We start from the raw sequence: 13,954 nt of genomic DNA, 5'->3' as shown, positions 1-13,954 counted from the left end.
GCGAGTGGCGCGGTCATTTGCTACCCCTGTTATATATGCATTTACCATTCCCCCCCCCATTACAAATGGTGCAGCCTTCGGTGGCACAAGTTTATATCAGCTTAGTGGCTTAAGGTAAAACCTAAGCGGTACAAATGGAGCAATCCCATAACGGCGCAGTTGGCGCGATCCTCAATAATACAGCTTAAATCCTTAATGGCACAAGTGACACGGTCATAAGGGGTACAGCGCCGACAACCACCTAAAACTCCGACGGTACATAAAACACTACTTAAAAACTAAGTTTTTTTTTGTTTTTTTTATGCAGCACAGTTACATGCTCGTATATTTGAAGGTGAACGAGGCTCAGTTTAAACGCGTCTTGGGATACATTGAGTCTGGAGTAAAATATGGAGCAAAATTACAATGTGGTGGTAAACGGTGGGGAGAGAAAGATTATTTTATTCCGCCCACTGTGTTTTCGGACGTTAAAGATGACATGAGGATTGCCAAAGAAGAGGTAAATATTAATTTGTGTAGTATATTATATTGTTCATAGAGTAAAGCCTTTTCTCCTCTTCCCTCTATTCAAGAGGAATTGTTTCCTCTTTTTATTTCTTACTGTTTGAAGATTATGTACCAACGAAAGCCTGCCGTGGTGACATTTGAATCAAATCACGCTTGAATCAGAATCAGGAGCCAATCATAAAATTGCAATAAATATTTGATTTCGACTAATTTAGTTTCTTAAATTCAAGGGTATCATGGTTGCTGCAGGAGGTCCAACTTGGTAATCAGCAAACCATGACCCATAGCTGCCGAGATTAAAAAATTGGTCTAAAGATACTGTATTGTGACAAATATTTTTCACCTGTTCACCTTATCACACAATTTATTGGTTTATTTTGACAGATAATAAAATAGAAGTTGTATTAGTTATTTGCAAATACTACCCCTTGAGACGGTTGCCGTAAATGGTTGAATGGATTAGGAAGAAAAAAGATAATAACGTTTATTTGTTTCAAGCTAGAACGTTTCAAACTAGTTTCGAACTAGAACGACATGTAAGTAAAGGTTTGACATATGTGACAATTTTGACCTTAATTTTATCATGGCGATTAATGACATTTTGTGTAACGGGATTTTAACTCCAGCATAAGCCCAAGTGGTTCATAGTGCATTCGCTAGTGTCATGGCTGATACAGCTCGTGTAAACCTATGAATTTCGCTGCCATTCAGAGAGGACATAATGTAGCATCAATGACAGGACAGCTTAGCAGGACCAAATAGAGAATTAAGGCAACTCACATTGTTATAAAGTAGGGTTCTTAATAATATCGCAAATATTGATAGAGGGTTTGGGAAGCTGCAAAAAAGTACCAGCTGTGGCTGCAAGACGGCTGCATGATGTGGCTGCAAAAAAAGTACCAGCCGGTGATAGTTTACTCTATCCAGTTCAAATTCTATTAGAGTGAATCCTCGTATCTAGTAGATAATTTCATAGAGCACAATGCCTTCCATTTGCTACTAAAAGAAAATTAAAACATAGAAAAATGGGTGACAGCGGAAAAAAAACTTTTTTCGCTAATTATAATAAAAGTTTGAATATTTATGTGTTGGTGTTACGTCCTGAAAAGCAGAAACGATGTGCAGAAATAAAAGAAAATACATCCTATTAACTTCTTGTTGAATAATCTATCTTTATATCACAATTCACAAGGTAACAAAGTAGGTCATTGGTCTGATTATTAAAAGGTTGTCAGAAATTATCTGACTGACAACCTGCTTTGTTGCCTTTTGAATAGTAATATAAAGTAGAAACATCCTACTAGACGTTAATAAATTTTTCATTATCAAGCAGACAACCTGTTTAGTCCTGACGTTAACAAGATATCCCATTATCAGGAAACACAACGTGCTTAGTCCTGCTTTGTTGCCTTTTGAATAGTAATATAAAGTAGGAACATCCTACTAGACGTTAATAAGTTTTTCATTATCAAGCAGACAACCTGCTTAGTCCTGACGTTAACAAGATATCCCATTATCAGACACACAACGTGCTTGGTCCTGTTTTGTTTCCTTGTGCGTTGATATAAAGCCTGATTAACTACTAGAGCTTAACAAAATATCCCATTATCAGACAAACAACGTGCTTGGTCCTGCTTTGTTGCCTCGTGCATTGATATAAAGCCGGATTAACTACTAGAGCTTAACAAGATATCCCATTATCAGACACACAACGTTCTTGGTCCTGCTTTGTTGTCTTGTGCGTTGATATAAAGCCAGATTAACTACTAGACCTGAACAAGATATCCCATTATCAGACACACAACGTGCTTGGTCCTTCTTTGTTGCCTTTTGCGTTGATATAAGCCGGATTAACTACTAGACCTCAACAAGATATTCCATTATTAGACACACAAAGTGCTTAGTCCTGCTTTGTTGCCTTGTGGGTGGATATAAAGCCGGATTAACTACTAGACCTTAACAAGATATCCCATTATCAGACACACAACGTGCTTGGTCCTGCTTTGTTGCCTAGAGCGTTGATATAAAGCCGGATTAACTACTAGACCTTAACAAGATATCCCATAATCAGACAAACAACTTGCTTGGTCCTGCTTTGTTGCCTCGTGTGTTGATATAAAGCCAGATTAACTACTAGAGCTCAACAAGATATCCCATTATCAGACACAAAACGTGCTTGGTCCTGCTTTGTTGCCTCGAACGGTGATATAAAGCCGGATTAACTACTAGAAGTTAACAAGATATCCTATTATTAGACATACAACGTGCTTAGTCCTGCTTTGTTGCCTTGTCCGTTGATATAAAGCCAGATAAACTACTAGACCTTAACAAGATATCCCATTATCAGACACACAACGTGCTTGGTCCTGCTTTTTGCCTTGTGCGTTGATATAAAGCTGGATTAACTACTAGACCTTAGCAAGATATCCCATTATAAGACACACAACGTGCTTAGTCCTGCTTTTTTGCCTTGTGCGTTGATATAAAGCCGGATTAACTACTAGACCTTAACAAGATATCCTATTATCAGACACACAACGTGCTTGGTCCTGCTTTGTTGCCTCGTGCGTTGATATAAGGCCAGATTAACTACTAGAAGTTAACAAGATATCCCATTATTAGACACACAACGTTCTTAGTCCTGCTTTGTTGCCTTGTGTGTTGATATAAAGCCAGATTAACTACTAGACCTTAACAAAATATCCCATTATCAGACACACAACGTGCTGGGTCCTGCTTTGTTGCCTTGTGCATTGATATAAAGCCTGATTAACTACTAGTCCTTAACAAGATATCCCATTATCAGAAACACAACGTGCTTGGTCCTGCTCTGTTGTCTTGTGTGTTGATATAAAGCCAGATTAACTACTAGACCTGAACAAGATATCCCATTATCAGACACACAACGTGCTTGGTCCTGCTTTGTTGCCTTGTGCGTTGATATAAAGCCTGATTAACTACTAGCCGTTAACAAGATATCCCATTATTAGACACACAACGTGCTTAGCCCTGCTTTGTTGCCTTGTGCGTTGATATAAAGCCTGAGTAACTACTAGACCTAAACAAGATATCCCATTATCAGACAAACAACTTGCTTGGTCCTGCTTTGTTGCCTCGTGCGTTGATATAAGGCTGGATTAACTACTAGACCTTAACAAGATATCCCATTATCAGGCACAAAACGTGCTTGGTCCTGCTTTGTTGCCTTGTGCGTTGATATAAAGCCGGATTAACTACTAGACCTTAACAAGATATCCCATTATCAGACACACAACGTGCTTGGTCCTACTTTGTTGCCTTGTGCGTTGATATAAAGCCGGATTAACTACTAGACCTCAACAAGATATTCCATTATTAGACACACAAAGTGCTTAGTCCTGCTTTGTTGCCTTGTGTGTGGATATAAAGCCGGATTAACTACTAGACCTTAACAAGATATCCCATTATCAGACACACAACGTGCTTGGTCCTACTTTATTGCCTTGTGCGTTGATATAAAGCCGGATTAACTACTACACCTTAACAAGATATCCCATTATCAGACACACAACGTGCTTTGTCCTGCTTTGTTGCCGTGTGAGTTGATATAAAGCCGGAATAACTACTACACCTTAACAAGATATCCCATTATCAGACACACAACGTGCTTAGTCCTGCTTTGTTGCCTTGTGCGTTGATATAAAGCCGGATTAACTACTAGACCTTAACAAGATATTCCATTATTAGACACACAACGTGCTTTGTCCTGCTTTTTTGCCTTGTGCGTTGATATAAAGCCGGATTAACTACTAGACCTCAACAAGATATCCCATTATCAGACACACAACGTGCTTTGTCCTACTTTGTTGCCTTGTGCGTTGATATAAAGCCGGATTAACTACTACACCTTAACAAGATATTCCATTATTAGACACACAAAGTGCTTAGTCCTGCTTTGTTGCCTTGTGTGTGGATATAAAGCCGGATTAACTACTACACCTTATCAAGATATCCCATAATCAGACACACAACGTGCTTAGTCCTGCTTTGTTGCCTCGTGCGTTGATTTAAAGCCAGATTAACTACTAGACCTAAACAAGATATCCTATTATAAGACACACAACGTTCTTGGTCCTTCTTTGTTGCCTTGTGCGTTAATATAAAGCAGGAATAACTACTACACCTTAACAAGATCTCTCATTATTAGACACAAAACGTGCTTGGTCCTGCTTTGTTGCCTTGTGCGTTGATTTAAAGCCGGATTAACTACTAGACCTGAACAAGATATCCCATTATCAGACACAAAACGTGCTTGGTCCTGCTTTGTTGCCTCGTGCGTTGATGTAAAGCCGGAATAACTACTAGACCTTAACAAGATATCCCATTATCAGACACACAACGTGCTTGGTCCTTCTTTGTTGCCTTTTGCGTTGATATAAAGCCGGATTAACTACTAGACCTCAACAAGATATTCCATTATTAGACAAACAAAGTGCTTAGTCCTGCTTTGTTGCCTTGTGTGTGGGTATAAAGCCGGATTAACTACTAGACCTTAGCAAGATATCCCATTATCAGACACACAACGTGCTTAGTCCTACTTTGTTGCCTAGTGCGTTGATATAAAGCCGGATTAACTACTACCCCTTAACAAGATATCCCATTATCAGACACACAACGTGCTTAGTCCTGCTTTGTTGCCTTGTGCGTTGATATAAAGCCGGATTAACTACTAGACCTTAACAAGATATCCCATTATCAGACACACAACGTGCTTGGTCCTGCTTTGTTGCCTGGTGCGGTGATATAAAGCCGGATTAACTACTAGAAGTTAACAAGATATCCTATTATTAGACATACAACGTGCTTAGTCCTGCTTTGTTGCCTTGTCTGTTGATATAAAGCCAGATTAACTACTAGACCTTAACAAGATATCCCATTATCAGACACACAACGTGCTTGGTCCTGCTTTTTAGCCTTGTGCGTTGATATAAAGCTGGATTAACTACTAGACCTTAGCAAAATATCCCATTATCAGACAAACAACGTTCTTAGTCCTGCTTTTTTGCCTTGTGCGTTGATATAAAGCCTGATTAACTACTAGACCTTAACAAGATATCCTATTATCAGACACACAACGTGCTTGGTCCTGCTTTGTTGCCTCGTGCGTTGATATAAGGCCAGATTAACTACTAGAAGTTAACAAGATATCCCATTATTAGACACACAACGTTCTTAGTCCTGCTTTGTTGACTTGTGTGTTGATATAAAGCCAGATTAACTACTAGACCTTAACAAGATATCCGATTACCAGACGCACAACGTGCTTGGTCCTGCTTTGTTGCCTCGTGCGTTGATATAAAGCCGAATTAACTACTAGAAGTTAACAAGATATCCCATTATTAGACACACAACGTGGTTAGTCCAGCTTTGTTGCCTTGTGTGTTGATATAAAGCCGGATTAACCGCTAGACCTTAACGAGATATCCCATTATCAGACACACAACGTGCTTGGTCCTGCTTTGTTAACTTTTGTGTTGATATAAAGCCGGATTAACTACTAGACCTTAACAAGATATCCCATTATCAGACACACAACGTGCTTGGTCCTGCTTTGTTGCCTTGTGCGTTGATATAAAGCTGGATTAACTACTAGACCTTAACAAGATATCTCATTATTAGACACATAACGTGCTTAGTCCTGCTTTGTTGCCTTGTGTGTTGATATAAAGCTAGATTAACTACTAGACCTTAACAAGATATCCCATAATCAGACACACAACGTGCTTGGTCCTGCTTTGTTGCCTTGTGCGTTGATATAAAGCCAGATTAACTACTAGACCTTAACAAGATATCCCATTATCAGACACACAACGTGCTTGGTCCTGCTTTGTTGCCTTGTGCGTTGATATAAAGCTGGATTAACTACTAGACCTTAACAAGATATCCCATTATCAGACACACAACGTGCTTGGTCCTGCTTTGTTGCCTTGTGTGTTGATGTAAAGCCGGAGTAACTACTAGACCTCAACAAGATATCCCATTATAAGACAAACAACGTGCTTGGTCCTGCTTTGTTGCCTCGTGCATTGATATAAAGCCGGATTAACTACTAAAAGTTAACAAGAAATCCTATTATTAGACACACAACGTGCTTAGTCCTGCTTTGTTGCCTTGTGTGTTGATATAAAGCCGGATTACCTACTAGACCTTAACAAAATATCCCATTATCAGACACACATTGTGCTTGGTCCTGCTTTGTTGCCTCGTGCGTTGATACAAAGCCGGATTAACTACTAGAAGTTAACAAGATATCCCATTATTAGACACACAACTCGCTTAGTGCTGCTTTGTTGCCTTGTGTGTTGATATAAAGCCGGATTAACTACTAGAACTTAACAAGATATCCCATTATCAGACACACAACGTGCTTAGTCCTGCTTTGTTGCCTTGTGTGTTGATATAAAGCCGGATTAACTACTAGACCTTAACAAGATATCCCATTATTATACACATAACGTTCTTAGTCCTGCTTTGTTGCCTGGTGTGTTGATATAAAGCCGGATTAACTACTAGACGCTAACAAGATATTCCATTATCAGGCAACGTGCTTTATTGCCTTGTGATATAAAATGGAATTTTCTTACTGGACGTTAATGAGATCCGAGTTTTTCTTTTGGTTTTTATATCGTTTTTTTTTCTGTTTATAAAGACTTCCGGAACTGAAGCTTGAACTTTCAGAATTTTATTGTTTTTTATTCTTCCATTGTCATATTGAAAAATCATACTTGTTTTCTATATTTTCATTTTATTGCTATTAGGGGGTCTAAACAAAGCAAAAGCTCATATGCTTTAGAATAGTAAAAGAAAAAAGAATAACAATTCTTACAGCATAAAAACCTGAGTAAAAAACACAGCAAACCGAATAACACTGCAGTGCAAAGCTGCATTAGTTTCTTGGTCGTATTTATCTCGGGGCCGCCATGCCCTAGTACCTTAGGAATTAGGCGCTTGCCCAAGTAACCAAAATGAGCAACAAACTAAAATGTGCTTATCCATCTTACTTACAGCAGCTATTGTTTTTATTAGGATTTAGTTGGTAATATTACTGCATCCAATTAAGTTGTTTCCATATGCCCTCTTATGGCAGATATGGTCTAGTGATTAAAATGAACTACCAAATTTGTGTAGCAATATTCTTTTTGCGTCTTATTTTGCACCATTTGTTTTTATTGGAGAGTGGAGGGATTTTTAGGGATTTTTTTTCTTCATGAACAAATCCTGCTTTATCTAATTTCTAAAAATGATTTCTTTTAGATATTTGGTAAAGTAAAGCAAATCCTAAAATTCTCATCAGCAGAAGAATTAATTGAAAGAGCCAATAGAACTAACTATGGCCTGGCTTCCGGGATTCTAACTAAGAATATTGACACTGCCCTCATGTTTGCTCAAGCTATCCAGGCTGGATCAGTATGGTAAGTTATCCGAATTTTTTAATTTAAGATTTTTCAATACACATTTTCTTATGCAGTTTTAAAAATCAACTCTTTATTTTTCCTTTAAGACACCAAAAGGTGCAGACACAAGCTGATAATTCCCTATGGTAAGCATACTGTAGATAGCATTTTGAATATATAGCTTGATTATAGGAAATCTGTACTAATATCAAAGAAGATGCATATACGTATAACTGGGGCTCTAAATTATATTGGGAAACAAACACTGTTATTTGTTTATTTGTGGTACACTTTACGGTACCAGAAATACCGAATACTCTATATCTATGTAGCCTTTTAACCGATGGAAGTGCTTGGTTTTATAAATCTGTTGAACTATCGATTGAACGACTCAACGGGTAGTTTTGAAGGGATATATCACTCAGGGAATCGACTCCACATAGATACGTAGGGCTCAGCGTAGGTTTTTTTTTTAATTCAGCTGTTTAAGTCTATCCTACCTCCGCCAAAGGAAGTAAGCTATTCACATTTGTCTTGCCGCCTTGTCTGGCGACAGCAAAAGGAGAAAAGCTTTTGATTGAGGCGAGTGGTTGCAGGTATAAGAAAAGAGAGTGATTAGTATCATAATCATGGACGGAAGATCTCAGGTTTACTAAGCTATCGAAACACGAGAAGTTTATACCCTTTTGAATCCTAAAAATGGATAGAAGTGCATACCACTCCTGTGATCCGGAATCTGGCAGTATCGTTACACGCTCATACGCTTTTTATACTGAATCCCAGGGTTGTAGGCCATCTAACAGTCGAACAGCGTTGTTTTGTAGAACTTGTACTGGCCGAACAATAGAAGGAAATGTTCCAAGCCAAAACGCTACTACAATACAATATATATGGATGGATAAGGGAAAAATAAAGAAGGTGCATAACAAAAGGAGGAAAAAAAATGCTTCAGTTTACCTTAAAGGATCATATTGTCTCATCTATTCTAAAAAAAATTTAACTTGTGGAGCTTGGACATGAGATCTGAATGAAGGACAGAAAACTGAAAGCCGACACCTACATTCCTGGAAATCTTAGAAACACTATTTAACTTTCCCCCTCTTGTGCTCAAGATAAGATGTTGAATTTTATTGGAAATCACATTATCAGAAAGTGTAATTTTTTCTTTTTGACTAAATGAAGCAGATTTTTCTTCTAATAGTTCAGGAAAGGGTAGCTCCTAAAATATCTTATCGTACCTGCTCGGGAAACGGTAAAAATAAGTTTTTATCACCTATGTAATTAGGCTGTTTTGGGGCTTCTATGTGGTGCTACCTGCTTTGATTGACAAACTCGGCGACAAAAGTTAAGTATATTTCACTGTCTTTTAGGCAAATTTCCTAGTCAAACCAGAAATTCTTGACAACTGTCGATGATAGCTAGTCTCCTGGGAGAATTCACTAATGGCCCCATCGTCTTTGAAACCATCAGTCGACGTTATGGCTCCCAAATCATTCTTAAGGTATCGCATGACCTTAAAGCTTACCATTCAAGCATTAACCTAGTTTTTAATCTGCAAGAGGTGTAGAAGCATCGTAGGCTACCCTCTTATTAATGAAAAATGTGAAGAATAGAGCGAATCCGAAGAGACTAACTTAGGGAACTCCAGATAGCTACAGAAACGTAAAACCATCAAGAATAACTTCCATGCGGTGATTACCTAAGTAACTTTCAACGGCAGATTCTAGCCGACTATAAAGCTATTGGACTTGAGCATCTTTGATAAGGATCTATGCCAATCTATCAAAAGCCTATGAAAGGGTGGATGCCCTAACCTTATGTTGTATCTCTGTACCAGAAGCTTGATATATGCCTAATGCAGAGCCATGAGGCACTCTAAGGTTGACTGTTCCTATCAGAATCCTTGATCTTGTTGGCCTTGCACCTTTTATTATTATAGGTCCCTGTAAAGTGTTGCAGGAAAAGTGCTGTTGTGGACTTTCTACATAGGGAGAAGACTCTGAGGTCTAACTGAGCCTCTATTTATTGATTGCCACTTGGTTATGGGGATAGGGGTAGTTTGGTTTTCTCTTTGTCCGGAAAGACTACAGAGTGAAAGCATTCCTAGAATAAGGGTGATATAATTGTGACTATTTCAGCGCTACAGCGTATTAGCACAAAGTTCGCGATTTGATTAAGTTGTAAAGTCTATTTATATCTTGGCTTTAATATTATGGAGGATTTTAGGAATAAATCAAAACACTTGGTCAAGAATTATATCCATGCCATAGGAGAAGCTGGGAACTTCTTTGGTGTCTTTAACCAGAGTCTGAAAATTGAACTTTAGCTTTCTTAAGTAACTCAATCTTTTACAAGAACCCTAACCTTTTTAGATCTCATTTGAAAATTTTTCAGTTACAGCAACTCCATTCTTACACCTTCGATCAAATTTATTTTGTCTTCGATGCTCTTTGACAACACTGAATTTTATGGTTTTTGTGCTTTGTTTTGGTTGTCTGATCGCAATGAAGGTTAAAACAGGATTTTTTTTCTTATAAATATTGGGATCGGCTTTAATCAAATAGGAATTTTGATTGAGGGCTTATACATGAGTACTATGGCATGCTAGTTGGTAAATAGTGCTATTTTACAAAGTTACAATAGCGCAATAGTTACATTTTTATTAATTTTGTATGTTTTGTTTGATTTTACGCTTTTTTCGTTGCTTTAGGAAACCATTAGGTTGAAACTGTTAATTTTCAGGGTAAACTGTTACGATGCTGTTTGTTCTCAAGCACCTTTTGGCGGATTTAAGCAATCTGGCATTGGCAGAGATCTGTAAGTTTAAATATTGCTATACTAATTTCTCTTATCAAAAACTAAACTAATTCATACGACTATAAGCACATCATCATAATGAAATATGGTATTTTTATTATTAAATAGACAAGATAAGGTTTATTTTGAAAATTTCATCCGCAACCACACATGCACTCCCGGCTGGAAACAGAGAATCAGGAGATCGGTACCTGTGATGCTCGAACCATTGGTCAAGCATGGAAATAAAGTACTTCTACAACTAACAAGTTACTCCAGCCCCAAGCCATCTGAGACCAACACAGCTAGGCATGCTTTTCCTCCGTCCAAATCTATTCAAAGCCTTCCTCCTTACACCCTCCCAAGAAGTTTTAATTTCCCTTAAATCTATCCTTATGACATCTTCCCGCACCATTCTGGGACAACCTCCTATCACATACGAATAAAAGCTATTACAAACTCTACAAGAGCCAGATTCACTTCTTATGTCAGATAAAAAAAAAAAAAAAAAAAAAAATGACATGCAAACATTGAAAACTAATCGCAAACAAAATGTGTCAAACACAAAATAATCAATATAGAAATTTAATGCACTTTTTTAAATTTAATTTATACAAACAAAACGTCTCGGAATTAGTAAAACAAACTTTACACAATGAATGGTAAAATTGAGAAAAAGAAAGGGAAGAGGGGTATCGCACTTAATTAGTATTTCAATTTTGGACGAGGGATAAGTCCTTTTAAATATTTCTGTGAAAAATGCTAAATGCTATTGTTATAAAAATGGGAATTTTCGTTGAGGAAGAACGAGGGAGAGGATCTCCAAGTGAGAAAAAAGACTTGGGAAAGCAAATTTGATCGAAACTATGGACATCATATTAGTTTCGTTCACTGAATATTCTCAGGTGAAAATGTGTGAGGTGTACTCTACTGAAGAATTTCACTTACTAGCTCAGAGTTTAACAAGATATGTGTCTAAAAAAATCATGTGTCTAAAAACCCCCCTCTCCCCCTTCCTAAAAATGTTTTTTATTGAAAAATGTACGTTAGTTACGCAATAACATTGATAATCCTGTTCATTAATTGGATTCAATAAGCCCCCTGGACTACATAATAACTATAGGGATTTCCCGTAGTCTTTGTATTTGTTTTTCTTCTTTGTTTAAGCATGTATTTGTTTGTTTGCAAATGGCACGATCTATTTGGAAACATTAATTCATTTGTTTTTGCAATATATTTCTTGAATCAAAATCTATACAAAGGCATGGACTTAAAATATTGCCCTTTTTTAGAAAATAAAAATCTCTTTATTTAAACTCTCGGAAAAGTCTGTATTAAGGTTTCGTGAAAAATGCGCCGTTTTTTAATACTTTGTGAAGAACTGTTTATCATTGCTCTGTGAAATTGTATCACTTCCTTAAAACGACTTTCATACCATAGCACCGTGTCTTAAAACATATGGATATAGCACTCGATGGTGTGCACATCGATGTGTATCAGTGCACATCGATGTGTATCAGCACAATAGGGACTGGAGTGGGTATATTCCTCCTAAAAAAATATCCTTTCTAAAGACACTTAAAAAAGAGTTTCAAATGTAAAAAGAAATTAATGAAGGTTAGTGGCATATCGTTGCCTTTGCTAATGTCGCGAGGTTAAGGGACCATGAGATCTATGTGTGGTATGCGTGAGTGAATGAGACCCGATCAGTGGAGTTATATGCGAAGGCTAAGGAGCAGTGGGGAGAAGAATTGTATTTTATGGCGGGGCTTCAAAAGAGCCAGCTGAAGTTTCACAGTTAAAAAAAGTCTGGAAGAATAGGAAGATAATTCTGCATACGAAGATTAGAATCTTAGAAGCTACAGTGATGACAGTGGTCAAATATGACTCTGAAACATGGGCGCTTCCAAAAGCGGATGAAGATTTGCTAGATGTTTTCAAGAGAAATAGCTTAAGGATTGTTCTGGGTACCCAGCTGACTGACCGTATTTCAAACAATAGGCTATACGAACAATCTGGTTCAACACCGCTCTCTAGGGCTATAATGAAAGAAAGGTTAAGGTGGCTAGGACACGTTGTTCGGATGAAGGATGACAGATTGCCGAAGACTGTTCTTTTCGACCAGCCATCTTGGGCTAAACGGAAAGCAGGTCGTCCCCGTCTGGGGTGGGAGGACGTCATAAAGAAAGATTTAAAAGCATTGGGAAATTCGTGGGCGGGTGTAAAAAGGGAGGCTTTGAATAGATTGGGGTGGAGGAGGAGCGTGCTTAGCTGTGTTGGCCTCAGGCGGCTTGGTGCTGCGGTGAGTTGTTAGCAGTAGTAGTAGTATAAGGTTAGCCTACATACCTTTCAAAATCGGTATAACTGTGATCGTTCGCGTTGTACTGAATTTGTAATATCTATTATTTTAATTTTAATTACACATAATAAACCTTACAGAAAAATCTTTATCTAACTTGGGCGATGAAATTAAAGAAATCAAAATTATTTTTTGTTAAGACAACCATGATTACCACCAATGGGCGGATCCAGGATTTTTTAGGGGGGGGGGGGGTAAAATAGGTTAACCCGATAAATTTGCGTTAGGAGCAAGTTTGTTTAACGCAAACTTGCGTTAATTAAGTAAATTATACTACTTTAGACTATGTTGGGGATCAAAATTTCTTTTGATCCCCACCCCAGCAAAAAATATGATGAAAACAATGAAACTTTTTGCGATTGAGGTTGTAATTTTGTCTTTTTCAGTGGAAAAGAAGGCATCGAGAACTACTTGGAAACGAAGACAATTACCATCAAGGTTCCCCAGAAAAATTCATAGGTAATTAAAAACCCGGTGAAATCGATGTCATTTTATAGATGTCAGCAATGTGATTTTCAGTCGAAGTTGCCTTTAGTGATATCTGAATTTGTGTGGTTTTTATAACTACTTGGGTTTTTCTGTTTGTTCTTTTACATCTTATTTCGAGTAAATGTTGGTTGTACACAATATATATTTTTTTCTCTCTTAGAGGTTTCTCTTTTAATGATCCTATTTCCAGTAAGCGCTGACCGACCAGTGATACATTTCTTCCCAATGTCTACGGATATGTCACTACATTTCAGGGGGGGGGCACTGAATTCTCACTTTTTTTTATTCAGTAAGTCTTTCTGTACTCTAAATTGCTTAAGGATATGCCACGAAGCATTAGCTTAGTTGCTGGTTAACCCAAACAATAGAC

General features: G+C 37.7%; 1 protein-coding gene across 1 annotated transcript; it reads left to right on the top strand.

The window, feature by feature from the left end:
- The first annotated feature begins 316 nt into the window (after window positions 1-316).
- LOC148940640 (aldehyde dehydrogenase 1A1-like) lies at window positions 317-13,722 on the top strand. The gene is made up of 4 exons (XM_089105030.1): window positions 317-499; window positions 7,801-7,958; window positions 10,683-10,757; window positions 13,482-13,722. The coding sequence occupies exons 1-4, from the start codon at window positions 317-319 to the stop codon at window positions 13,552-13,554; spliced, it is 489 nt and encodes a 162-aa protein (XP_088961156.1). The 3' UTR covers window positions 13,555-13,722.
- The last annotated feature ends 232 nt before the right edge of the window (window positions 13,723-13,954 follow it).

This window comes from Artemia sp. Qi Xiang Cuo, chromosome 19, assembly GCF_049724085.1.
Source record: "Artemia sp. Qi Xiang Cuo chromosome 19, ASM4972408v1, whole genome shotgun sequence".
Lineage (NCBI taxonomy): Eukaryota > Metazoa > Arthropoda > Branchiopoda > Anostraca > Artemiidae > Artemia > Artemia sp. Qi Xiang Cuo.
This window is presented reverse-complemented; position numbering and strand designations above follow the sequence as displayed.

Bases quoted from the DNA above. Each gene is read 5' to 3' on its own strand.
- LOC148940640 (XM_089105030.1), top strand. From the start codon at position 317: ATGCTCGTATATTTGAAGGTGAACGAGGCTCAGTTTAAACGCGTCTTG. The intron at 500-7,800 runs GTAAATATTAAT...GATTTCTTTTAG, and splicing joins TGAGGATTGCCAAAGAAGAG to ATATTTGGTAAAGTAAAGCA. The intron at 7,959-10,682 runs GTAAGTTATCCG...GTTAATTTTCAG, and splicing joins ATCCAGGCTGGATCAGTATG to GGTAAACTGTTACGATGCTG.